The 26,974-nt window shown below is 56.8% G+C and overlaps 1 protein-coding gene across 1 annotated transcript in view; it reads left to right on the forward strand.

Moving 5' to 3' along the window:
- Window positions 1–26,974, forward strand: part of ATP2B2 (ATPase plasma membrane Ca2+ transporting 2) — a 117,698-nt gene that overhangs the window by 84,390 nt on the left and 6,334 nt on the right. Inside the window, exons 13-21 of the mRNA XM_052649317.1 lie at window positions 764–998; window positions 10,912–11,091; window positions 11,280–11,367; window positions 13,762–13,868; window positions 14,489–14,680; window positions 19,668–19,881; window positions 21,703–21,914; window positions 22,054–22,161; window positions 24,031–24,213. Coding sequence (XP_052505277.1) covers window positions 764–998; window positions 10,912–11,091; window positions 11,280–11,367; window positions 13,762–13,868; window positions 14,489–14,680; window positions 19,668–19,881; window positions 21,703–21,914; window positions 22,054–22,161; window positions 24,031–24,213 — 1,519 coding nt within the window. The remainder of the gene's footprint in view (window positions 1–763; window positions 999–10,911; window positions 11,092–11,279; window positions 11,368–13,761; window positions 13,869–14,488; window positions 14,681–19,667; window positions 19,882–21,702; window positions 21,915–22,053; window positions 22,162–24,030; window positions 24,214–26,974) is intronic.

Here is a 26,974-nt window from a genome sequence, read left to right on the forward strand (position 1 = left end):
ACCTTGAAGGGGAATCAACCCTTGTTACACATTGGAATAACCTCAGGGAGATTTCTAAACAAACAAACGCTGATTCCTGGACTCGCCCCAGAAGAACTGAATTGGAACCTCTGACCTGAGGCTCGAGGTGGGGATTTGTTCAGTGCTCCCTGAGCCATCTTGATGTGACCGGTGGGGTCAGAGACCCCTCGCCTAGGTTTTATGCCCTCTGAAAACCATCTTAGCTGTGAAACTACCTTTTCGGATGATACCTTGTGAAAATGAAACAAAGCCAATAGGCTTTTGGTGGGTGGCCTGAGAGCAGATACAGCAACCAGGCTGCCTGATTTCTTTTTAGTTGGTCCTGATTTCAAGTTCTTCCCTGGTAGCCCAGCTGGTAAAGAATCTGCCTGCAATGTAGGAGATCCCAGTTCAATTCTTGGGTCAGGAAGTTCCCCTGGAGGAAGGCATGGCAACCCTCTCCAGTATTCTTGCCTGAAGAATCCCATGGACAGAGGAGCCTCACAGGCCACAATCAATAGGGTTGCACAGAGTCAGACACGACTGAAGCAGCAAGCAGCTGCAGCGGATTTCAAACCTGCCTGGGGCCCCGTGGCCAGGGCCATCCCAAGCGTCATGGGAGATGGACTGGACGGGCCCTGGATGACCGACCCGGCCAGTGCAGGGCGTCACTTGGGATGTGGGGGTGCGCTCTGAGCCCATTGGCTGGAGGGTCCTTGGGCCTTTGGCTGCACCTGACTGACCCCCCTCCCGCCTCCTCCAGGTGCTGCAAAATCCTCAGCGGGGCAGGTGAGCCTCGGGTCTTCCGGCCCCGCGACCGGGACGAGATGGTGAAGAAGGTGATCGAGCCCATGGCCTGCGACGGGCTCCGCACCATCTGTGTGGCTTACCGCGACTTCCCCAGCAGCCCTGAGCCCGACTGGGACAACGAGAACGACATCCTCAACGAGCTCACCTGCATCTGTGTGGTGGGCATCGAGGATCCCGTGCGGCCTGAGGTAGGTGCCGCACCATGGCACCCCGGGGAGGGGGTGAGGCGGGGCATCCAGCCTGCTGCTGGGCGACTTGGAATACACCACCTGACCCCTCTGAGCCTCAATGTCCCTGCAAGGCCCGCTGGTCTCCTCTGGACCTTCTCGTACACTTTCAGACTGCTGAGACCAGTGAAGCTACACTTGTCTGCTTGGGCCCCGGGGCAGAGCCCGCAGCCTGGCAGGCAGTGTCGCTCTGCCGTGGGGTCTGTCCTGGAACAGTCCACTCAATCACCCAGAGACCTTCTCTCCGGGGCTCCGGGGACAGGCGTGGGGCCTGCCTTGCCCTGGAAGCCTCAGAGGAGTCAGGATTTCCTGTCAAAAATCCATGGGCCCCTGCAAAGGAGATCCCCACTAACAAAGGTGACCACGCTCAAGAAGACCCCAAACATGGGCATCCCCGTCAGCAGTTTAGAGTTGTCTGCATGCAGACCGACGTTCCCAGCTAGTTTTCCCTAGTGATGTAGCGGGCAGTCTGCCTTCGTCGGTTTCCAGGGCAACAGAGCGGGAAAGTTAACTGAAGGTCACACCCTCAAGCGGAAGGGAAGGAGGAGGCATGACCGTGTCCCCTCCCCACAAAGGCCGAGGGAAGTGATGTAACATGTGCATTTGTTGGGGTGCTCAGCTGACACAGAGGGTCTTCAGTCTTCTTTAGCTGATTCTGAATTCAGCTGGAGATTTGCAGGGTTGGAGGAAGATGGGACATGCGTGATCAGTTGGAATGCCCAAGCTGGAAGGGGGTTGTGAGAAGAGCAGAGAGCAGCCTTGGATCACTAACACACCACTGTTGGCAGGCAGAGCGCACTCACTCACCCTGGGAGCCGGAAGTGGGAGCAGGACACAGGAGGGGGCGGCCCCTGCTTCCTCGAGGACTAACGCAACCGCTGGGCCAGGACGGGCTTCGATTGTGGGATTTAGTGATGGCCCCTTGGGAGTGTTACAGACCAGGGTTCTCAGCCCCCTTAATCAATAGAAATCGATACGAGGCCAGACGAGGCAGTCAGGCAAGGCTTTGCTGGGGCCCCTGCTGCAGCAGAGGGGAGCGAGAAAAAGTAACAGGTTTCTTCTGGGGAGAGCCCACCCCGTCGGTGGTCTTGTGAACAGGGGGCATGCACAGTACCCTGCTTTTGCTCCCAACTCTTCCAAGTGGCAATGGGGTTCTCCTGGTCTCTTTTGTATCTTGTTGTCTATAACTCGCCCAGCTGGGCACGCATGCAGTCATTTGCCGTCCCTTATAGTTTCTTCTTAATTTGTCTTATGTAATTTCGGCTGCCCTGGATCTTCATTGCTGCGTGCAGGCTTTTCTCTAGTTGTGTGCAAGCAGGAGTTACTCTCTAGCTGTGGCGTGCAGGCTCCTCATTGTGGTGGCTTCTCTTGTTGTGGAGCACAGGCTCTAGGCACGTGGGCCCAGTAGTTGTGGCAAACGGGCTTAGTGGTCCCGTGGCATGTGGAATCTTCCTGGACCAGGGATCGAACCAGTGTGCCCTGCATGGGCAGGCAAATTCTTAACCACTGGACCACCCGGGAAGCCCCCTTATGGTTTCTTTATATTCTGTTGCTTGAGGACATGACTGCCCAGGTGCTAGCTGTGCAGTAAAGGGTCCCAGGCTGCAGCCTGTCTTGGGGCCACCTTCCTCCACCGAGGGCAACTTCAGGGTGCCCCACTTACCCTGTCACCATCTTCGGGGGGGTCTCTGGCTGTTCCCTGCTCTTCTTGGAGCCTCCATGTCCCCTTCTTTCAAGTGAAAGGGAACAAAGAAGCTCCTGACCCCCAACCCTGCCAATCCCCAGCTGAATTCCAAGCTCCTGGCCTCTGTATTGTAAGATTCAGCATTCTAAAGACCAAGTGAAACCTGAAGGTCACAGACGTGGCCTTTCACATTTAGGCAACAGGGAGATGGGTCAAAACTGTGAGTTTGGGCATCAGACAGACCTGGGCTTCTGAGTCCCTCAGCTGTGTGACCTTGGGCCAGTTACATAACGTCTTTGAGCCTCCATATCCTCATCCGAAGACTGGGGATAAGAATAGTACTCTAAACACACACACGCATGCCTCCTTCCTCCCACCCAGAGCCTAAAACAGCAAAGGCAGTTAGTGCCCCTGGCGTTTTGCCTACAGCCAGTACCCCTCCCTGGACACACGGCGTTTACCAGTCTCCCTGGGGGAATGCCCGTTCATTACCAGCTACTAACGGGATTGGGCTTTGCTGTGATGTGTTATACCCTTACAGGGGACTGAGATGCACAGGGCACGAAGCTGGCCTGCGGCTCCCCGGGCCTCCCCGTCCCCAGAGCCCCCTCCCACCCCGATGCCCAAGCTCCGGCCTCATCACGCTGAAGCAGGGGGGAAAGCGGCGTTACTGGGTCGTGACCCCCAGTGATGAGAAATGTACTTTATGTCAGGACTCAGCAAACACACACGCTAAACCAAAATAGAACTCTCACAAACTAAGGTGATGCACTGAAGTATTTTCTCTTCTCTTCTATCGCTTCCTTTATGTTTTTAAACACTGGTCACCACCCACAAAACTGATTTCACAATCCACTAAAGGGGCAAGACTCAAGGTCTGAAAGGCTGATCCAGTCCAAACACCTTCCCACACTCCCAGTTTGCAGAAGCAAACGCGGAGACCCAGGCAGGGCCAGTGAGGTGCCCACAGTCTCGCTTAGTGAATCCAAGTTTCCTGCCTTCCTGCCTGGAGCCTCCTCCTGGGGGCCACAAAAATGAGAGGGCAGGTAGCTGTGGGTCAGGGGGCTGAGAAGAGGAGAGAGGGCCTGAGAGGGCTGAGCCGGGTCCCTGCTGTTTTCTGATGACACGAAAAATATCCAGAGAAGCTGGCTTCAGGCACAGACACTGGGAGGGGGTGTGGGCTTCCCAGGTTGACGCCAGTGGTAAAGAACCCACCTGCCAATGCAGGAGACCTAAGAGACAGGTTCGATCCCTATGTTTGAGAAGACCCCCTGGAGGAGGGCATGCAACCCACTCTGGTATTCTTGCCTGGGAAATCCCATGGACAGAGGAGCCTGGCGGGCTACAGTCCATGTCGCAAAAAATCGAATGCAGCTGAAGCTACTTGGCACGCACGCATGCACGCTGTCCACCAGCAGGGCCGGGTGCACAGTCAGCCCGCACTGGAGAAAGGGGGCCCGATCCCAACCCCAGCTCGGGCACTAGCAAGCCACTTCTCCTCTTCGTGCCTCAGTCCCCTCATCTGTAAAGTGAGTGGTTGGCCTGGGGACTCCCCAGGTCCCCTTCTGAGCCAGCAGCCTGGGAGGCTTACCCTCAGTCAACACATCCTGTGGCGACCTTGTGTCTCCCCGGGGCTCATCCTGGGATGTGAATTTAGAAGCTGGAACTGTGCTGGAAGGACGGAGCCCACTGGAGGGAAGTGGGTTCTCATCCCGCCCCTGCTGCTCCTTCCCATAAGATCTCCTGTACATCGCTGCCCCGGGCCTCAATTTCACCTTCTGAACAATGAGGAAGTTAGGCAGCCACATGTGAGGGGCACGGCGGGGTTACTGGCGATGCTAGGGAAAGTGTTGAACCTCTTCACCTGTTGACTCAGCATCTCCCATGAGGCGGGGGTGGGATGCAGGGCCTGAGGAAACCAGCAAGTGTGGGTTTTGATTTATTTGGGTACTTTAGGCTAGGTGATTTATGGAGGCAAATTCAACATGTTCACCGGCACAGACAGGGTGCAGTAGCCCCCATGCCAGCCCCAGACCCGCAGTCCCCCCCACAGAGGCAGCCACGGCCACCAGCTTCTCAGGTTAGGGCCACGTGCGTGCACTCAGTCACTCCAGTCAGCTCCAACTCTCTGCGACCCCATGGACTGTAGCCCACCAGGCTCCTCTGTCCATGGGATTTCCCAGGCAAGAATACTGTAGTGGGTTGCCGTGCCCTCCTCCAGGGGATCTTCCCCACCCAGGGATCGAACCCACATCTCTTATGCCTCCTGCGTTGGCAGGTGGGTTCTTTACCACTAGCTCCCCCTGGGAAGCCCTCACCCGAACCTTTGGGAGGAGTGTCTCTGCCTACGGTTAGAATGTCTGTAAAAGTTCCCAGGACAGCCATGAGCCCGGCCGGAGTGAAGGGCCCCACCTGGACCACATCTTGGGTCCCACAAGCCTGGTCAGATTCGTTTGCAGTTGCTGCAGGAAAAGAAACTCTGTGTCCCTCAGTTTCCCCATCTGTCAGGGGGAGAAACTCTCATTACCTTCCTCCCTTGAAAAGAGAAAGGACAGAACAGGTTAAAACAGGCTTGCCAACCACTCGACTCCCATCCCTAAGACACAACCGCAGTACATTTTCCAAGGCTGATGGCAGCCAGTGAGGATAAAGCCGTCAGGAGAGCCACGGCTGGAGCTTTGCCGTGTTATCCGGGGGCGTTTGGAGCCCTTGGAGTCACAGACGACTGCTGTCACTAGAAACAACAGATGTTTTAAAGCCTTTATTTAATGAAAACAGGAAGCGCCCATTTCCTGGCTGGTTTTCCTCAGAGAGAAATATCGAGGATAATTTTAGTGAAAGAAGGAATTTTTTTTTTTTACAGCTATTGTATCTATGGGGAAAGCACAGTTCAACCAGATTGATGCCTCTAGGGCTTGAGTCTTTATCCTCTCTGTATCCTCCGTGCCCAGAACAGTTCGATGTTCCTTAGCTGTGCGTCGCATAAATGAACGAGTGAGGTGATAACAGGAAGGGCTGAGCAGCTGCAGGAGGCATCCCATTGAGTTGGAGGGGCCAAGGATGGCTCCTGAGTGGAGAACATTTCATGTGCAGGATGGCAAAGATCTGTGGGCACAGAGATTCAGGGCGAGAGGGCGTCCCTGGTGGAGGGGACCACACGGGCAAAGGCAAGGAGGCGGGATGGGATGCTGGGTGTTTGGAGACTCTTGAAAACCCCAGATGGGTTGCTTTTCCTTTTAAAAAAAAATCTTTTTTTTTAGGTAGACCATTTTTAAGGTCCTTATTGATTGTTACAATATTGGTTCTGTTTTATGATTGGGGGTGTTTTTTTTGGGCCATGAGGCATGTGGGATCCTAGCCCCAACCAGAGATTGAACCCACACCCCCTGCATTGGCAGGCCAAGTCTTAGCCACTGGACCACCACAGAAGTCCCCCTCAGGTTGAGTTTATGAGAGAACAGGTTGAGAAGGGAGCTTGGAGCTGAATTGGGAGAATTTGCTTGTACCCGTCCACATCCTGTCACATGGGTCAGCCTTCGAGGGACTTGAGCGCAGAGGTGCTTCATGATAACCCTCACTGACTGAGCGCCTGCCCTGTGCCCAGGCCTCTGTGAGGGTTCTGAGCAGCTGGCAGCCTCCGCCTGCAGACCCACGGCCTAGTGAAGTGAAGGGTGAGGGAAAGTGTAGATGCTTGCTTGGTGCATGAGAGTGTGAAACCAGACAGGACTGAATACGGCAAGGATGTCCAGTGTGGGGGGCGCTGCTCAGAAAGGAAGCAGAGTATATCTCGTAGTGGCCAGGGGTTTCCAGATCTGTCCCCAGTCCCCGCCCCTAGTCAAGGCAGGTCAAAGACTCCTAATATACCTGACCCAAGAGCCGTGGTGCGGCACCCACCCCATCCCACCACCCCAAGCACCTGTTCCCCCGCGTGCTCCAGGTGCCCGCAGCACCCCACCCCCACATCTGCACCCTCGCTCTGCACCCCCTTCACCCCTCTGGAGCAGAAAGACCAGACAAGGACGCCTGGGGTGAGGCGTCTTGCCAGCCTCCCCCACCCCCTCATCACCAGCAGGCACTGGCCCTGAGCTTGTTTGCAGGTCACAGACTTCTGCAGCTGCAGTGAAGGATGGAAACTATGGTCCCATTTTACAGATGAGGAAACCAAGGCTCAGCGGGGAGCCTGGGCAAAGCCCAGCTCAGCCTTTTGGTCCCTGAGCCCTCTCTCCCCAAAGCAGAGGTGCCTCCACGGCACAGAGAAAAGTGTGGGGGCCATAAGAATTAACCTCCTCCTTTTTTCCCAGTCTGGCTTGTTGGGGTGAAGCTCAGATGGTAGGGATTCCACGCAGGCAAATTTCAGCTCCCTGAGACCATCTGGAAAGCAGAAGTCCTTCTGAAATGTGGTACCATCACCTCATTCCCAGTTGAGAACTTGCCATGGCTCCCAGGCCTGAAGGAGCGAGGCCCCGGTTCCCAGACCTTTGGGCCTCCAGCCCGTCTCTGGCTCCATGGCCACCGGCCGGCCCCTGCCTCTCACCGGCCCTGGGCCTCAGCCCCCAGATCACCTGCAGCACCGTCTGCAGCACCCTCCCTTCCTCTGCCTGCGCACCTCGTGGGCAGTTCTCTGAAGCCAGGACCACAGTGAAGTGGTCGTCTCTGCAGCCCCAGCATGGGCACAGAGCCAGGCATCCAAGACTTAGTTCAGTTCAGTTCAGTTCAGTCACTCAGTCGTGTCCGACTCTTTGCGACCCCATGAATTCCAGCACGCCAGGCCTCCCTGTCCATCACCAACTCCCGGAGTTCACTCAGACTTGCATCCATAGAGTTGGTGATGCCATCCAGCCATCTCATCCTTTGTTGTCCCCTTTTCCTCCTGCCCCCAATCCCTCCCAGCATGAGTCTTTTCCAGTGAGTCAACTCTTCACATGAGGTGGCCACAGTACTAGAGTTTCAGCTTTAGCATCATTCCTTGCAAAGAAATCCCAGGGCTGATCTCCTTCAGAATGGACTGGTTGGATCTCCTTGCAGTCCAAGGGACTCTCAAGAGTCTTCTCCAACACCACAGTTCAAAAGCATTAATTCTTCGGTGCTCAGCCTTCTTCACAGTCCAACTCTCACATCCATACCTGACCACAGGAAAAACCATAGCCTTGACTAGAAGGACCTTTGTTGGCAAAGTAATGTCTCTGCTTTTGGGAAAAAAATAAAGTCTGACACTGTTTCCACTGTTTCCCCATCTATTTCCCATGAAGTGATGGGACCAGATGCCATGATCTTAGTTTTCTGAATGTTGAGCTTTAAGCCTTAGTTGCTGCTGCTGCTAAGTTGCTTCAGTCGTGTCCGATTCTGTGCGACCCCATAGACGGCAGCCCATCAGGCTCCCCCGTCCCTGGGATTCTCCAGGCAAGAACACTGGAGTGGGTTGCCATCTCCTTCTCCAATGCATGAAAGTGAAAAGTGAAAGTGAAGTCGCTCAGTCATGTCCAACTCCCAGCGACCCCATGGACTACAGCCCACCAGGCTCCTCCATCCATGGGATTCTCCAGGCAAGAGTACTGGAGTGGGGTGCCATTGCCTTCTCCAAAGCCTTAGTTAGTGTTGGCTAAAAAGAGGCAGTTTGAGCATCCCCTCCTCCAGCAAGCTCTCCCAGATTTCTCCTCCCCACACTTGTTTCTTAAGCAACAGTGTCCACCTCTGTGCTCCCCGAGCCCTCTGTACAGATCTTTACTGAAGAGTCAATCTCTGTACAAGAGAATGGGTCTGACCTAGAGTTGTTGTTTAGTCACTCAGTTGTATCTGACTCTTTTGCAACCCCATGGACTGTAGCCCACCAGGTTTCTCTGTCCATGAGATTTTCCAGGCAAGAAAACTGGAGTGTGTAACTGCTCTTTTATCTGAAAACAGGATTATGTGAAAAGATATAATAAACTTGCTCTACCGTGGGGCAGTCAGCCTTAGAAGGGGTGAGCACCCTGTCAACAGAGGCATGTAAGCAAAGGGGATGCCTGGGAGGGGATCTAGGCAATTAGCAGAGGGTCAGAGTCACCACCTAGAGTCCCTTCTAACTCCAAGTGCCTCTGAAACAACAAAACCTAAATTACTCCTTTCGGGGCAGGAAACAGATAAAGGTATGTTTTCCCAAAAGAACAGTGGCTTCTTCGTGTCCTCTGGGGCAGGAGACAGCGGAGGGCCGCAGCCGGGTTACAGCCGTCATGAGGACATCGGTAAATTATGTAAACGGGATCTCGGACCTCCCACATCCCCACTCCCTCCAGCTCTATAAAAAGAGGTCACGTCTGCTCACGTGAGCAGGCGCCGTGGCACAAAGCAGACGCCTTGCTCACGTGGCCCCAGGCCCTGAGTGGGCACCAAAATGTTCCTCCCCATACGCTGGGAATACACCCAGAGGCGGCCCCTGGTCAGCGTGTCCCGCTCCAGCCATTCAAAGGACGGAGAGCACTCCCTGTCACCACTGTCTTCTTAGAGAACTCAGGGAGCTGGAGCGGCCTCCCCAGCCTTGACCTGGACCCTGCCTCTCCTGGGGGTTTGTTTCTCCCTCCACTGCAGGATGGGGGCTTCCCAGGTGGCTCAGTGGTAAAGAATCCGCCTGCCCATGCCAGAGACGCGGGTTCAATCCCTGGGTTGGGAAGATCCCCTGGAGGAGGGAATGGCCGCCCACTCTAGATCCCTTGCCTGGGAAATCCCATGGACCGAGGGACCTGGTGGGCTAAAGTCCATGGAGTCGCAGAGTCAGGCATGACTGAGCGCCTGAATAGCAACAACAACGTCTTTGAATTCTCTCAGCAGTGACTTGTCAGGGTAGGCAGGGGTGAAAGTGAGTTCTCAGAGCCAGGATGTGCAAGAGGAGGGGGCGTGGGATTCGATCGCCAGGTCTGAGATTCGAAAGTACGTCGGTCGTTCAGCAGAGCTGGGTTTTCTGCCCTCGACATGTCCTCTCCCACTGAAGGACGTTCGGCAGCAAATACTGCTTTACTGTTGTGCGATCTGTCACTGCCCGTGGGTAAGAATCACTTGTTCAGTTGACCTGAGCCATGTATAAAGGGCCACAGCAGCTCCAGGCTGGTTTGTTAAAATACTTGTGTATTTATGTTATTTTTGTCTGCACTGAGTCTTCACTGCTGCTTCCTTTTCTGGTTGCGGCGAGTGGGGGCTGCTCTCTCCTTGTGGTGAGCTGGCTCCTCATTGCGGTGGCTTCTCTTGTTGCAGAGCACGGGTTCTAGGTGTGTGGGTTCGGTAGTTGAGACTTGAGGGCCCTAGGGTGCTGGCTCAGTGGCTGTGGTGCAGGGGTTTAGTTTCTCCATGGCATGTGGAATCTTACTGGACCAGGGATCGAACCCATGTCCCCTGCATTACAAGGCAGATTCTTAACCACTGGACCACCGGGGAAGCTCCCAGGCTGGCTTTCGCATCCTAATTGCTGGACAGATCCAGAGCTCTGCATAGGTGGGGTGGGGAGTCGGGGTGGAGTAGGGATTTGAGGGCAGAGTTGGGAGACTTGCTGGCTTTTGGTTGGCTGGGTCTGCTCTGGCCCAAGTGGCCCAGATGTCAGTCTGTCATTACAACAAGGGCAGTAGGCAGTCCTTATTCTCCCAGGGGGATGTCATGTTTTACATGAAGCCTTATCATTTGCGTTTATCTAAGCCAGTGTCACATTACGTAAATAATATGCCCTAAAATGCAATGTTCTTCCCCTGGCCACCCCACAAAAAAAAAAACCCCAAAGTACACAAACGTATTTCACATGGCATTTGCAGGAATTGTGCGTGTGGGTAAAGCAGGGACAATATCCTGTGCGGTAATGCAGTGCTCTGTGCTCCTGCCCGGGACCATATCCGAGAGGGTGTTCAGTGCAGTGTTTCTTAAAGTTCTTGTCCAGGTCAGAACAGTCAGTGGTGTCATCTTAGGATGCACTGTCACGGTTGATAGGTGACGGCTGTCAGGGACACTGCAGAAAAGAATTGTGAGACCACATCAGGGTTTAACCAGAGTGTGCTGGGATTGATTAGCAATGCCTGCCATGGGCAGAGGAAGGGAGGATATGGTCTGCGTGCCATCCGGATCTCCCGGTCATCTAGACCCCTTACCGCCTGTGAACAGGCTCTGGAACCCATGAAGGCAGGGAGGGCCTACCCGAGGTGCTGTCTGCTCCATGGCCCCTGCCCTCCCTCCCAGGTCCCGGAAGCCATCCGCAAGTGCCAGCGAGCAGGCATCACTGTCCGCATGGTCACCGGTGACAACATCAACACAGCGCGGGCCATCGCCATCAAGTGTGGCATCATCCATCCCGGGGAGGACTTCCTGTGCCTTGAGGGCAAGGAGTTCAACCGAAGGATCCGCAACGAGAAAGGGGAGGTACGTGGCCCAGCGCAAAGGGTCCTCGGAGGGCTGGGCCCGGATGGGGGGCCAGGAGGCATGGGCGTACATAATAGCCAGCCAGTATGCCGCTCAGAGCCCAGTGGTCTAGGCAAGTCCCCTCCCTTATCTGGGGCTCGGTTTCTCTCTTGACCCCACCGACCTGCCCCTCCCCCATCCCTTTCCAGATTGAACAAGAGCGGATCGATAAGATCTGGCCAAAGCTGCGGGTGCTGGCTCGCTCCTCGCCCACGGACAAGCACACCCTGGTCAAAGGTAAGACCTGGGTGGGCCCGGGCAGTGCTGAGGTCCAGGCACCAGGCCTCTAGGGCTTTCCTGTCCTAAAGCCTTAAGCTTCTTTCCAGGATGACAGAGGCTCCCACCTGGAACTCCTCATACCTGGGGACGCCCTAGGAGGCCGGCCAAGGGCCCCAGCGGCATGAGGAGGTGGTGGGCCTTTGCCCTAGGTTCCCCCTCCCATGGGCAGCAATGGGACTGAGGGCTGAGGAGCCCACCGACAGGCTGATTTGGGTGGTGTGTCTTGGTCAATGTTCAGTTTGAATGACTGGATACAGACCCTGCTGTTCCCATTTGATGCTGTCTTAACCACTGGGTCTGACACTCAGCCCACTTCCTTTGCGTATGTTCCCAGTCTGGCCCCACACCTTGTGAGTCTGAGAGCCTTGGCCAGCCTGGTCTCTAAGGATGCTGTCCCATGTGTGTGACCAGGACCCCGGGCATGGGCTGCCCTGGGAACAGTGATCTGAGACAGGAGGCCCAAAACCAGTGTCCTTCCCTGACTCCTTCCAGGGGGAGGACACACCCCTTGCTGAGCCCATCTCACTGGCCAGATGCAGGGCACTTTCAGAGTCACACAGGCCTGAGTTAAAACCCTGGCTCTGCCCCCTGTCCTGCTCTGTGGCCTTTGGCAAGTGTCCAGCCCCGGGACTCAATTTTTCCATCTGTTGAATGGCCATAAGGGGAAGTTTTCTGACTGAGGTCAGGCATAGGGCATCTTAGATTCGTCTTCCAAAGGTGCTGCCCAAAGACTCCAATGGAGGCAGACCTGGCCTTAGAAACACTGAGCCCCGAACTACAGGAGACCCCCCAACCCAGCTCCAATTTTATTCAATCACTTATTCATTCATTCACTCATTCTCTTGACAAATGTTTACTGAGTATCTACTGTGTGTCAGGCCCATCTCTTGGCCGACGTGGCCCTTCCCTCTTGGATTTCATGGCCAGGTCTCACCCAGTAGAAACTGAATAGGTCGTTTCCCTGCACAGAGGCCACAGCGGTGGAAGAGGAGGCTGCCTGGGGCCCCCTGCTGGCCTCTCACTCCACCTGGGGTTGCTGTCAGATCGCAGGCTGTGGGATGGGGTTCAGGGGATGGACCTGTGTTTCAGCCAGGACAGGGAACCACACTGTGGAAACCCAGAGGAGAAGATATCCAGGCACTTTCAAGGGGTGGGAGGAAGTTCATTGGCTGGCCTGGGGCCTCCAGTGAGAGAGGGAGACGAGAGGAAGGGGCTGGAGAAGGGAGTCCCAGCCTCAGATCACACGGGGCCTTGAACACTCGGTGGTGACCTGCACTGCTAGCCCAGGTGGTGAGCTGCAGGAGGGCCTTGATGGAGAAGCGGTGTTTTAGAAATCTCCCTCCCTGCTGCTGAGTGGAGAGCGGCCTGGAAATGGAGGGACCGCTGGGATGGTCGCTGTGAGAGGGGATGCCAGGGTCGGGCTGGGGACAGTGCAGGTGTGCTGGGAGTGGGTAGGTCTGAGAGCTCTCTGTGGAGGGGACAAGCCTGGCCCGGATGGGGTGGAGGAAGAGGGGAGATGGGAGTCCAGGACTGCTCGGTGTGTTCCTGCCTGAGAGCCTGCTGCAAAGTTTACAGGGGGCATCTGGGTGTCGGGAGGTGCACAAGAAGGGACAGATTTGAGGGGAAACGGATGCACGTGGTTTAGGAGGCTGGGCTGGAGGCCCTCTGACATCCCAGTGGAAGTGTCCATGGAGTCAGGGCTCAGGAGAGAGGCCAGGCCCCGCTGAAGGTAAAGGTGGCGCCTGTATGCCCCATGGGGGTGGAACTAGAGGAGCCACCAAACCCAGGGAACTCCCACCTGAGCGGCGGGCAGAGGCGACTTCTTTCCCCCGTCCTGCTCCTCTGGACCTCGCTCGCTCAGTGACGCGAGCCACATGTCGTCTGTTCACTGCTACTTGCTGAAGGTTTTATTAAGGATGAGTATCTAGAGAGTGGTCATTAGCAGATGGCCGAGCCCAGGCCTCATCAGGTGTGACTGGCCCCCTGCCCCAAGCACAAGATGCTAGCAGAGCAGATGGGTGGCCCCCTGGCCAAACCTGGCTCCCCTGGAGAACAGAGAGGACCCTGGGGTTAGGACAGGGAGGTGAGTTTGGCCAGGGTGGTCACTGCTATGGCCATGGGCTGCAGAGAGCAAAGAGGGCGTGGGAGAGGCAGCAGGCCCCTACGAGGGGGTGTTGGTTGCAGCCAGCACTGGGCTAAGGGGCCGCATGTCCCCTGCAGATGCTGGGAGCTGGGATGAAGCTTGACGGAGTCAGGGGGTTGGCAGGGCAGGGGCCAGAGAGGAGACTGTGCCAGCCTGGGCCCCCACCCCCAGGAGGGTCCCAGGGCCCTGAGCACACACCCCGCCCACAGGCATCATCGACAGCACGCACACGGAGCAGCGGCAGGTGGTGGCCGTGACGGGGGATGGCACCAACGACGGGCCTGCGCTCAAGAAGGCTGACGTGGGCTTCGCCATGGTAGGAGCGCACGGGGGCTGGGGCAGCAGCTGGCAGGAGCCCGCAGGCAGGGGCTAAGGGGGACGCGCGGACCGCCAGCTTCCAGCAGGGGGATGAAGGAACCCCGGTGCTCACTCCACTCAACCCGCTGTCCACCTGACGCTCCCAGAGGTGTTGACACTCAGCTTGGCCTCAGGAAGGGAGGAGAGAGCTTCGTGCAGCGATGGGTCTGAGGAAGGGAAGGGATAGAGTGGAAGGGCCCCCTTCCAGAAGGCAGAGGTTGGCCTCAAGGCTGGGTCTTGAAGAGTAGGGGTGGTGTGTGTGTGTGCACGCATGCATGTACACGTGTGTGTCCAGTGTGGTGCCTGGGTTTCTGGGTCAGCTGGACTCTGTCACTGGGAGAGGCAGCCTCCTGTCTCCCTGCAGCCAAGGGCTGACCAGCCTCGCTTAGGGAGGAGAGGGCAGGTGTTCCGAGGCCTGGCCTCTCCCAGCAATCACGTGGGCAGACACGCTCCCGTGTGGTCTGCAGTGCTGGGGATTCATGCGTCTGTGGGTGCGGTGGTCGGGGGGTGAGGATGGTGCTGCTAGAGCCGCTCGCCTCTCCGGTCGCCCCAGCCAGGCTCCTGTCCCCATCCCCACAGGGCATCGCAGGCACGGACGTGGCCAAGGAGGCCTCGGACATCATCCTGACGGACGACAACTTCAGCAGCATCGTCAAGGCGGTGATGTGGGGCCGCAACGTCTACGACAGCATCTCCAAGTTCCTGCAGTTCCAGCTGACTGTCAACGTGGTGGCCGTGATCGTGGCCTTCACGGGCGCCTGCATCACACAGGTGGGTCCTCCAGGGGTGGGCGAGGTGGGGCAGATGAAGCCCGGGGGAGGACGGGCACCACCCACAGGGGCTGTCCCAGATTGTCACAGCTCCATGCCGAGGGACAGGAACCGCATCACAGAGCCACCCACGTAGGCCCCAGCCACACAGAGTGCAGGAAAGGAGGCTCAGAGAGGTGGCAGGACTAGCCCAAGGTCAGCCAGCCAGTGGAGATACCAGCCCTTGTTCCAGGAGGCAGGAGAGGGACCCTCCAGGGAGGCAGGGCCCCTGGCCACGTAAAGGGGCAGAGAGAGGCCGGCACCAGACAGGCAGCCAGCTGGCATCACGGAGCTGATGCAGCTCTGGGAGCCCCAGCTCTGGCGTGGAGTGCATCAGGGAAGGCCCGGGTGCCTGGGTTCCTGGGCTGGGTGGACTTGGTCACTGGGAAAGCAGGAGTTGGCCCCACCTTTACAGCCAGATTTCTAGCAGCCCCATGTCCTGGGCCCCGTGGAGCTGACAGGCAGGTCCCAGCCCCTGCAGCCTCATTGTTTCCTCACTCACCTCCTGCGATGGGAACTGTGTTGATCCCTGTTTCACAGAGGCAGAAACTGAGGCTCAGAGGATGGGCCAGCCAGGTGCCTGCCATTGCTCCCGCAGCCTCCTGCCTCCTTGTGGTCAAGGGCTGACCAGCCTCGCTTGGGGAGGAGAGGGAAGGCCTCTCCCAGCAACCATGTGGGCAGACAAGCTCCTGCCCACAGGAGCCCCCAGAAGCCCAGAGGCTCTGGAGGACAGAGGGGCCCGTGGGGTACCTGCCCAGTTCAGTTGTTTAGTTCAGTCACTCAGTCGTGTCCAACTCTTTGTGACCCCATGGACTGCAGCATGCCAGGCCTCCCTGTCCATCACCAACTCCTGGGGTTTACTCAAACTCATGTCCATCGAGTTGGTGATACTATCCAACCATCTCATCCTCTGTCATCCCCTTCTGCCTTCAATCTTTCCCAGCATCAGGGTCTTTTCTAATGAGTCAGTTCTTTGCATCAGGTGGCCAAAGTATTGGAATTTCAGCTTCAGCATCAGTCTTTCCAAAGAATATTCAGGACTGATTTCCTTTAGGATGGACGGATTGGATCTTCTTGCAGTCCAAGGGACTCTCAAGAGTCTTCTCCAACACCACAGTTCAAAAGCATCAATTCTTCGGCGCTAAGCTTTCTTTATTGTCCAGCTCTCACATCCATACATGACTACCGGAAAACTGGAAAAACCATAGCTTTGACTAGACAGACCTTTGGCAGCCCACTCCAGTACTCTTGCCTGGAGAATCCCATGGATGGAGGAGCCTGGTGGGCTGCAGTCCATGGGGTCACTAAGAGTCGGACACGACTGAGCGACTTCACTTTCATGTTTCACTTTCATGCATTGGAGAAGGAAAGGGCAACCACTCCAGTGTTCTTGCCTGGAGAATCCCAGGGACGGGGGAGCCTGGTGGGCTGCTGTCTATGGGGCGGCACAGAGTCGGACACGACTGAAGCGACTCAGCAGCAGCAGCAGCACCTCTGTCCTGAAGAGCTGTGTGGCCCAGGGAATACCGTTCCCTCTGTGGCATTCTGAGCCCTTGAGGACGCAAATGGCAGCTCCCAACACCCCAGCCCTGAGAGTGAGAGCCCTGGGTGGAGGGTGGCTGGAGCGGAGGTGGGGAAGGGGTATCCCTGCTGCTCACCAGGCCCTTCTCTCCTGCTCTGTGGACAAGAGGCTCCCTCTAGTGATGACTTAGGGAGGAACAGCCACTCACGCCAAGTTTCTTGGAGACCAGCTGGTGTCACACGGGGAAACTGAGGTGCCGAAGGGACTGTGTTTGCCTGAGGTCTTGGATTGAGTTGGTGGCAGGGCTGTGAAGGCCTTGGTGAGGACAGGGGGACCCTGACGCCATGGTGCATGTAATTAGAGGAGGCTGATGGGCAGGAAGAAGCTGAGGGGAATGGGGAGCATGACTTAGCTGGGGCAGAGGTGGGAGGGGTGGCCTGGGGGAGGGGAGGTGATAAATATCTAGGAGGTGAATGAGGTGTGAGGTGTAGGCGGTGGGGCCTCAGGAGCCACACTGAGAGGACCATGGGGCAGGGAACAGCCCACCCCAGGCTGTTAGGTGTACAGGGCCTGTGAGCTTCCTGGAGGAGGTGTCCCATGTGGGCGAGGCTGCAGCCACAGGGCCAGGTCTGGGCTGGAGGGATGGTGATGTGGGGAGAGGTAAGCAAATGCATCAGGGCGGCAGGGCTGAGGAATGGGCCACAGGGAACACAAATATAAAAGGTAAGGGAAGAAGGAGCTGGAGAAGGAGGAGTCAGAGAGAAGGGTGCTCAGAGAGGGGTCAGGGTGCAGTCAGATTCCTCGAGGTTCAGTGAGACGAGCCTGGAAAATTATGCCTCAGTCTGTGACAAGAACGCTGGTGCTGCCCTTGGGGAAAGGCATTTTGGGGGGTGTGGAGGTGTGAGGATAGGGTGGGGGACAAAGGATGGGGTCTACACACCTTCAGGCAGCATAGACCACAGGATAGCACTATGCACGGAAGTGTAGGGATATGTGATCCCGGACTCAGCCGGGAGACACGTGGAAGGATCCACCCCAGAATGTGGATGGCAGGAAACCCACAGTGGTGAGATCCTTGATGAGGTTTGGCTTCCTCTGTTCCTTACTTGCCCAGAGTTTCTACCAAGAAAACTTTTGTGTGTGTGTGTGTGGAGTTATTGAGACATACAGTACTTGCTTCAAGTAAAGGTAAAAGGTGAAGAGGAATTGGGTGGTGGTAAAGAGAAACGGTATGGACCTAACAGAAGCAGAAGGTATTAAGAAGAGGTGGCAAGAATACACAGAAGAACTGTACGAAAAAGATCTTCATGACCCAAATAATCACGATGGTGTGATCACTCACCTAAAGCCAGACATCCTGGAATGTGAAATCAAGTGGGCCTTAGAAAGCATCACTATGAACAAAACTAGTGGAGGTGATAAAATTCCAGTTGAGCCATTTCAAATCTTGGAAGATGATGCTATGAAAGTGCTGCACTCAATATGCCAGCAAACTTGGAAAACTCAGCAGTGGCCACAGGACTGGAAAAGGTCAGTTTTCATTCCAATCCCAAAGAAAGGCAATGCCAAAGAATGCTCAAACTACCACACAACTGCACTCATCTCACACACTAGTAAAGTAATGCTCAAAATTCTCCAAGCCAGGCTTCAGCAATACGTGAATCGTGAACTTCCAGCTGTTCAAGCTGGTTTTAGAAAAGGCACGGGAACCAGAGATCAAATTGCCAACATCCGCTGGATCATGGAAAAAGCAAGAGTTCCAGAAAAACATCGATTTCTGCTTTATTGACTATGCCAAAGCCTTTGATTGTGTGGATCACAACAAACTGTGGAAAATTCTTCAAGAGATGGGAATACCAGACCACCTGACCTGCCTCTTAAGAAACCTACATGCAAGTCAGGAAGCAACAGTTAGAACTGGACATGGAACACCAGACTGGCTCCAAACAAGAAAAGGAGTATGTCAAGGCTGTATATTGTCACCCTGCTTATTTAACTTCTATGCAGAGTACATCATGAGAAACACTGGGCTGGAAGAAACACAAGCTGGAATCAAGATTGCCAGGAGAAATATCAATAACCTCAGATATGCAGATGACACCACCTTTATGGCAGAAAGTGAAGAGGAACTAAAAAGCCTCTTGATGAAAGTGAAAGAGGAGAGTGAAAAAGTTGGCTTAAAGCTCAACATTCAGAAAACGAAGATCATGGCATCCGGTCCCATCACTTCATAGGAAATAGATGGGGAAACAGTGGAAACAGTGTCAGACTTTATTTTGGGGGGCTCCAAAATCGCTGCAGATGGTGATTGCAGCCATGAAATTAAAAGACACTTACTCCTTGGAAAGAAAGTTACGACCAACCTCGATAGCATATTGAAAAGCAGAGACATTACTTTGCCAGCAAAGGTCCGTCTAGTCAAGGCTATGGTTTTTCCAGTAGTCATGTATGGATGTGAGGGTTGGACTGTGAAGAAAGCTGAGAGCCGAAGAATTGATGCTTTTGAACTGTGGTGTTGGAGAAGACTCTTGAGAGTCCCTTGGACTGCAAGGAGATCCAACCAGTCCATTCTAAAGGAGATCAGTCCTGGGATTTCTTTGCAAGGAATGATGCTGAAGCTGAAACTCCAATACTTTGGCCACCTCATGCGAAGAGTTGACTCATTGGAAAGACTCTGATGCTGGGAGGGATTGGGGGCAGGAGGAGAAGGGGACGACAGAGGATGAGATAGCTGGATGGCATCACTGACTCGATGGACATGAGTTTGGGTGAACTCTGGGAGTTGGTGATGGACAGGGAGGCCTGGCGTGCTGCGATTCATGGGGTCGGAAAGAGTCGGACACAACTGATCGACTGAACTGAACTGAACTGAAAGAGAAATTGGATGGTAGTGAAAAGAGGGCAGGGTGCCAGGCATTGTTTGTGAGACAGGAGAAGCCCGAGTCATTGACTCACTGATGGTTGAGGGGAAAGAGGCAGCAGGAAGCAGGGGAGCTGGGGTCTCTGTGGAAGATGCTTGTGGGGGCTCTTGACCTGAGCCTGGACGAGAGACATGGCCAATGGGGGCTGGAGGGCAGGAGTGCAGATGGCGGGGGTGTGGCTATATTGACAAAGCACAGGGTGTGGAAGTGGTGGCCAGGATGCCTGGGGCTTGATTTTTCTCCCTGGGGGAGAAGACAGCGCTGAGCTGGGTAGGGCTGGGTGATTCTCCACGGAAGGCCTCGCAAACCTACTCAGCACCCAGTCTGTAACCCTGGGGTGGGCTGGCCAGCCAAGGGAGACACACTGGCAGAGCCGGCCTCAAGGGGAGCTGTGTACACCCTGGCGATGAGCCCCACGCCAGGCACATCAGGGCAGTGGGTGGCCAACCTCCCATGATGAATATCTGGGAGCTATTCATCACTACCGTCTCACCCGTGGTCCCCAGGACTCCCCGCTGAAGGCTGTGCAGATGCTCTGGGTGAACCTCATCATGGACACGTTTGCCTCCCTGGCGCTGGCCACTGAGCCACCCACCGAGACCCTGCTCCTGAGGAAGCCGTATGGCCGCAACAAGCCCCTTATCTCTCGGACCATGATGAAGAACATCCTGGGCCATGCCGTCTACCAGCTCACCCTCATCTTCACCCTGCTCTTCGTCGGTGAGTCCCCTGCCTTGCCCACCCAGGACTCCATGGCCCAGACCCGGCCGCTCTGGACTCCCAGTCAGCCGCCTGTTTGCTGAGGAGGTAATGGGGGCCCAGAGAGGTGAAGTTGGTGGCTTGGGGTCACACAGCAAATCTTGGGTAGAGCCAGGCCCTGGCGCAGGTCTGACAACCCCAAAGACTAGGCTTTTTCCTCTGATGACAGCTCTGGACACTGTGTACACACTGTGCAAGGCAGGGCTTCATGCCAGCCCCCCAGGAGCCTGAGACACCAGGGGGAGTGACCGGCCCCTGCTCTCATCTCTCCCACACTTGACCTTGCCCCGTAGAAGGCTCCTCACCAAGGCCTCCTGGAGAAGAGCCACACACCTGCCTACAAGCCAGCTGTTTTCTTGGGCACCTGTGCCACCACCTCCATGACAAAGAGGCACCAGGGACAGAGAGGGGAGGTGACTTGCCCGAGGACATGCAGCCAGCCTGAGGGGGCACCTGGGCTGAGAAGAGACCTGGCTGGAACTCAGATTGCCCTGGCTTCCAGGGTGCTTCCAAGGTGATCTGACCCCTGACACCTGGAGGTGCCCAGAGGCAGGCAGATGGTGGCCCAGGGTCACACAACAAACTGGGGCCAGTGGGATTCCCCAGATCCCTGAGCTGGGCTTTCAACGCCAATGAGCCTGGATGGGGTTGGGGCGTGAGCCCATTTCTCAAAGGGCAGTTCTTATTGGTTGTGCTGGCAGGATAGTTGTAAAGATGATTGTGAGAAGCCTTAGAGGATGTTCGGGAATGCAGAGCTAAGAGAGACTCACAGAGAAAGCTGTCGGTTGGGGAAGAAAGGAGGAGAAGGCCCCTGGTTTACTCACTGGCTTCCCTACGTGAGCATCTGCTCTGGGTGCTTCTGGGTTCAGCTAGACTCTCACCGTCAGAAAACCCCACAAGCCCTCCTGGCACCAGCTTGTGCAGCTTTGCCAAAGGACACAGGATGGCATCAGGCATGCCATGGGTGGTGTCTGCAGAGCAACCGGGAGCTGTGTTGCCCCCACCACATGACAGCCCCCGTGGTGTCATTCTCAAAGAATGAGGCCACCTGGGTGGGTCTGGAGCCAGCCCGGCCTGGAAGGCTCAGCATCCATATAGGAACTGGTCTCTCTTGTAACAGCCCCTTGAGCTCCCAGAGGTCTCCACAAGCACATGCTCAGTTACAGGCAACCACACTTTGGGGGGAACCCAAAGCTACGGCTTCCGTGGTGGCTCAGACAGTAAAGAATCTGCCTGAAGTGCAGGAGACCTGGGTTCAGTCCCTTGGTCAAGAAGATCCCCTAGAGAAGGGAATGGCTACCCTCTCCAGTATTCTTGCCTGGAGAATTCCAAGGACAGAGGAGCCTGGCAGGCTACAGTCCATGGAGTCTCAGAGAGTCAGACACAACTAAGTGAGAAACAGCACAAGCACAGAAATCCAAGGCCTCTTGCCAAATGTTCCGAGGCCACGCCCTGTCCTCCCAGTCCAGAGGAGTTTGCCAACCAGGGGCTGCTTTTTATAAGTCCTGTTGCCTGGAAGCACAGCTGGCCTCCCGCCTTTATCAGATTTCCTCAAAAAAGTGGAAGAAAGTTCACCCAAGGCACTTGGCCCCTAAAGAAAGGGTACTGTTACCCCTTCACTTACACCCCGTGGCGCAGGCCCACCTAGCCCCCCAGTGTGCAGAGAGTGCCTCCCACATCTGGGTGACCCTCCTGGCTGCTCAGAAGAGACCCCCGCACAGGGCCAGGCGTCCCCCCGGTCCCGACCCTCAGCCCGGCTCCTGCCCTCTCCTGACTTGGCAGGCGAGAAGATGTTCCAGATCGACAGCGGGAGGAACGCACCCCTGCACTCGCCGCCCTCTGAGCATTACACCATCATCTTCAACACCTTCGTCATGATGCAGCTCTTCAACGAGATCAACGCCCGCAAGATCCACGGCGAGCGCAACGTCTTCGACGGCATCTTCCGGAACCCCATCTTCTGCACCATCGTGCTGGGCACCTTTGCCATCCAGGTACCAGGCCCCCATGCTGGCCTGGCTGGCGGGGGGCAGCAGCGGGCAGCCGGAGCCCCTCGGCAGTGCCATGGGAGTCCAGACCTCTGCGCTGGCCCCTGATGGCCTTTCTGTCTCTCTCTCCCCCTTTCCTCTCCAGATAGTGATCGTGCAGTTTGGGGGGAAGCCCTTCAGCTGCTCCCCGCTGCAGCTGGACCAGTGGATGTGGTGCATTTTCATCGGGTTAGGAGAGCTCGTCTGGGGCCAGGTGAGTACTGCAGGTGGGCAGCGCAGGAGGGGCCTCTCGGCAGGGACGCCCCAGAGAGAGCACTGGCCAGGGCACTCCAGGATCCTCACCCATAGGTCCCGGCTCCTTCAAGGACTAGCTGTCTGGCCCCCATTTCTGGGGGCTGGAGCAATGGGGGTTGACCCTGGTCTCACATGATGGTCATCTGGGTATCGCCACTGTGATTTTTGCTTCCATCTGTATACTGCCGAGGGGCTTCCCAGGTGGTGCTGATGGCAAAGAACACACCTGCCAACGCAGAAAGATGCCAGAGACGAGGGTTCACTCCCTGGGTCGGGAAGGTCTCCTGGAGGAGGGCATGGCAGCCCATCCTAGTATTCTTGCCAGGAGAATCCCATAGACAGAGAAACCGGGCCAGTGGGCTACATACAGTCCATGGGGTCTCAAAGAATCACACACGACTGAAGCGGCTGAGGACACACGCATGCACACACATACCACTGATCCTGTTATTTGATATTTTCTTTTAATCCTGTCTGAGATTTATTTCAAAAGGCAACTTATATTACTAATATGATTGGAAAATAAGTATTATTTGTCATAAACAGAAGCTGAGAAAAAAAAAAAAAAACAGTAACAAGACCAATGTTATTAACGTCTATCTAGATGTCATGGCCAGCCAAGGTTCAGAGCCTGAGGCGGCCAGTCGCAAAGGGTGTCACAGGGGTTGTGACGCCCAGCAGAAGCTCCTGCAGACAGCTCTGAGGGAATGTAAGAGGGGTGATCTCTGCTGCATCGTGGCGCTGTGCCTGCAGCCATCCGTGACCCCCCGAGGCTCTGGGGAACCCTGGGCTGGATCCTCTCCAGAACGTTCCCCCACCAAGCCACATGCACACGCACACATGCACCATCGTGAACTCACAGCTTGCAGCTCAGAGGACATGGTGTCTGGAGCTGGATCTAGGCAGAGGGCCCCAACAGACCTAAGACATTGGTCTTGCCTTCAAGCTGTTTCCGGGCTAAAGTGGGAAACTCCAGTGACAGAAATTAACTAGAAGGTCAACAAGGAATTTTAGTTTCACTCAAAATAACCTTCTTTAAACTTCAGAGTATCTTTGGAGAGTTGATAAACTAGATTTGACTTAGCAAGCTCATTCCCGGGGCACCCTTGAGCCTGGACATCTTTGTCTCATGAGGGCCTGCTCCCTCAGGGAGCCCTTGGCGTCTGGATGAGCTGGTTCCTGACCCCTAAGGACAATGCCACCTCAGACTCCCAGGGAACCCCTGAGAGTATCCAGGCCAGCCCCTGTCTGTCCCTAGAGAAGATGTAAGGGGCCTCTGACCCCAGCCACCCAGTTACCCCATAGGGCCTGCCACCCAGGCCTCAGCCCTACGGACAAGCCCTTTGGAGGAAAAGTAAGAAGGAAGACATAGCCCCCTCCCATATTGCCTTCCCTTCCAGGAGGGCAGACATTCCAAGAGTCTCCCAGCATTCACTGCCCCCAGGCACCTAAGCTCCGAGCCCATTGCCCAGGGTTGGGCACCCCAGGGACCTCAGGAGGAATAAGCCAGTGACTTAGACACACCATCTCCAACTCTGAGAACTGCCCCCCAGCTTTCCAGAAGGGAAAGCTAGAGCTCAGAGGGGTCACATGACTTGCCCAAGGTCGCGTGACCAGTGAAGTCTGGGGTAGTCAAAGGCACGTGTGTGTCCAGCTCCCAAGATTTCCCACCGCGTCCTGCAGACTCTGGATGAGCGAGGGAATTAGAAAGAAATCTAAAGATTGGGTTGGGGAAGTGGGGAGGTGAGTTGAGGGTAACTAGGTGAGTGAGTGACAGGAGCCGGCCCCCTCCGCTGCTGCTGACGCTAATGGCTGGGCCCCTCTGCAGGTCATCGCCACCATCCCGACCAGCAGGCTCAAGTTCCTCAAGGAGGCGGGCAGGCTCACGCAGAAGGAGGAGATCCCCGAGGAGGAGCTCAACGAGGACGTGGAGGAGATAGACCATGCCGAGCGCGAGCTGCGGAGGGGCCAGATCCTGTGGTTCCGAGGTCTGAACCGGATCCAGACGCAGGTATGTGCGGCTCCCGGGGCAGGGTGGGCAGTGATGGAGATGAGGGGCGGGCCCAGACCCCACCCTCTGATCAGCCTGGGGTACCCACGCTCTCCGCGTGCACTCTCCCTAGCTGTGCGAGGGAATGTCCCACCTCCCCCATCCACTGGGCGAGGGGATCACACCAGGGTCATGCCCACAGTGGACTTTGGGGGGAGGGGTGGCTCTGAGGGCCGATGAGTGGGGGCTCCCTTCAGGGCTGCCGGGCGGGCACCAGGAGGCCACGAGGGCGGCTTGAGGCCAGGGAGGGCCCCAGATTCTCCCGGCCAGGGGGTCAGCCCTGAGGCCCGGCTCTTCTGCGCATGCACGCACAGCTTCCTCCTGGGGTGGGGTGGGGGATGCTTCAGGCACTCCCCCAGGCCCCACTGGGGCATTGAGTCAGTTTGGGGAACAAAGTTCGGTTTTAAAACACACTGCAAGGACACTGACGCAGAACACTGCACGGGATGTGTGTCCAGCCAAGAGCAGATTTCTTTCCCAGAACAGAGCCTGCCACCAGGCAACGCACGCCAAGACGGTGCGGCCCCTACACTCACAGCATCCCTCTCCCTGGGTCAGCGTTACAGTTCCCAGGGTGCTTTCACAGCCCTGCGTGGCGAAGAACAAAGAGACCCAGAGACCAAGAGTGGGGCAGTCAGTCTCCTGCCTAGCCAGCCTGGGAAGGTCATGGCGCCCCACCCCACCCCTGCACCCTCCGGGAAGCCTGTCAGGGGCCCCCCGGCCTCGGGCTCGCAGCCCCACGTGGCCAACCACTGCATTTCCACCCATTTGCAACACAAACAGATCACCTGGCCTGCCTCACCCTGCACAGGGCGCTGTCCCAAACATCTCCTGGGCCTTTCCAGCCCCCCACCTAGCTTTAGGGATAACTAACGCTTGGGAGACAGCCCTTTGTGAGTGCTGGGTTCAGGGAGCAGCTTGCAGACCCAGAGCCTCCTGACGGCCAGCACTGTGGGCTCTGGAACTAGCCCTCCTGGTGGCCCCCGCCACCCCCCACTGCCCCCGAGGGCTGGCAGCTGTCACACAGAGCCCTGGTGCTGACCCAGCCCGACCACCAAGGCCTTCAGGAGGACTCCAAGGACTGTAGTTTCTTGAGTGGGCTCGAGTCCCCTCCAGCCTGACTCTTACGGACCACTAAATGGGTCAGTGCTTTGTCACAGCTTAGCCCTGCCAGGTAGGTTGGTGGCATCTCCCCTTCTGAAGGACAAGAAACTGCCTCCAGGCAGTGACCTGTCCAATGTCACCTAGCTCGTACATGACAGAGCGGGTATCTGGGCCAATGTCGGTCCTCCCTGGAGTCCCCTCCTCACCACTCCGGCTCCACGCATGGTCCCAGGGGCTGAGCACCCCCTTTGCCTACAAACCCCACGTTTAACATCCCCCCCCAGGCCCGCCCCAAGCCCACCGGCCCCCTGGCCGCTAGCGCGGTGCTGCTGCCGGGCCCTGGGTCTCCCCGCTCTCCCCGGGCCCCGGGAAGCCCAGGTGCCCGACTGAGCAGACGTCTCTCAGAGCCTTGGACGTGTCTGGTATTGTCGTCTTGGTGTAAGTGGCGTGTCGTCTTGCCGTGGCTGCGGCTGTCCTCGTGGCGTGGCGCCTGTCAGTCGTGAAGCTGTTGTGTCCGTTCTCTTCGCAACTTGCCTCGTTCTCTCCTCCGTTGCAGATTGAAGTAGTCAATACTTTCAAGAGCGGGGCCTCCTTTCAGGGGGCCCTGCGGAGACAATCCTCCGTCACCAGCCAGAGCCAGGACGTAGCCAATCTCTCTAGCCCTAGTCGAGTGTCGTTGTCCAATGCTCTTTCCTCTCCGACCAGCCTTCCTCCTGCTGCAGCTGGGCGTGAGTGTGACCCCCTTACCGCCTCGGGAGCCGCCACTGCCAGCGCCGCGGGGGGCAGGCGGGCAGGGGCTGGGGGGCAGCCAGCCGCTCATGGTTAGGCCCAGGGAGCTGAGGGGCCCCGGCCGTTGAGGAGGAGGGTCCCAGATGATCAGCTGACCACAGCCAGGCACGGGGTGGCAGTCCCTTGGCGGGTCAGGGGCATCTGGAGTCAGGGACAGGGGTTACCCACCAGGCCGTCGTGGGGTCGGGAGGGTCACGAGTGGTCAATCTGGGTCAGTCAAAGGAGCACCGTCACTCAGGGAGGTTTCAGTGATTGAATGGTCACAGTCCCCCATACGGTCATAGAGGCCAAGTGGGGGTGCAGTCAGCTGGGGGGTATGAGCTGTCCCAATCAGTGTAGGGTCAGGAAAAGCCTGGCTTATGAGGGTCAGAGTTGGCCAGGAGATCACAGTCTTGCAGTCGAAGTCAGGCCAAGGGTCACTGTGGGTCAAGGGAGAAAAGGCTCTCGGGTCCCGGTCGGCCACAGCGAGGCCCCCCCAGAGGGTGCGCTGGAGGTCAGGGATCACGTTGGTCAGGGCAGCCGGGCCCCACGGGGATCGCAGCCCTGTGCCCTGCCGTGCAGACCCTCCGTCCTCCGCCCTGTGCATCTGACAGCCCCGGCTGCCTCGTGTACTCTCCTCCCGGCAGCAGGGCTTGGAGCACAGTGAAGGCCTGAGCCCTCCCTGGAAGGGACAAGGCTCCTGACCCCATTCCCCTTGACCTCAGCAAAGAACGGCGCGGTCTCATCCGGGCTGGCTGCCGGCAGGCTCGTGGACCTGGTCCGACCCTCAGCCTCCTCCTTCCTCATCGAAGGGGCAGCCTAGGAGTCTGAGCCCCTCCGTCAGCTTCCT

The sequence above is a fragment of the Budorcas taxicolor genome, chromosome 1 (genome assembly GCF_023091745.1).
Source record: "Budorcas taxicolor isolate Tak-1 chromosome 1, Takin1.1, whole genome shotgun sequence".
NCBI classification, from domain to species: domain Eukaryota; kingdom Metazoa; phylum Chordata; class Mammalia; order Artiodactyla; family Bovidae; genus Budorcas; species Budorcas taxicolor.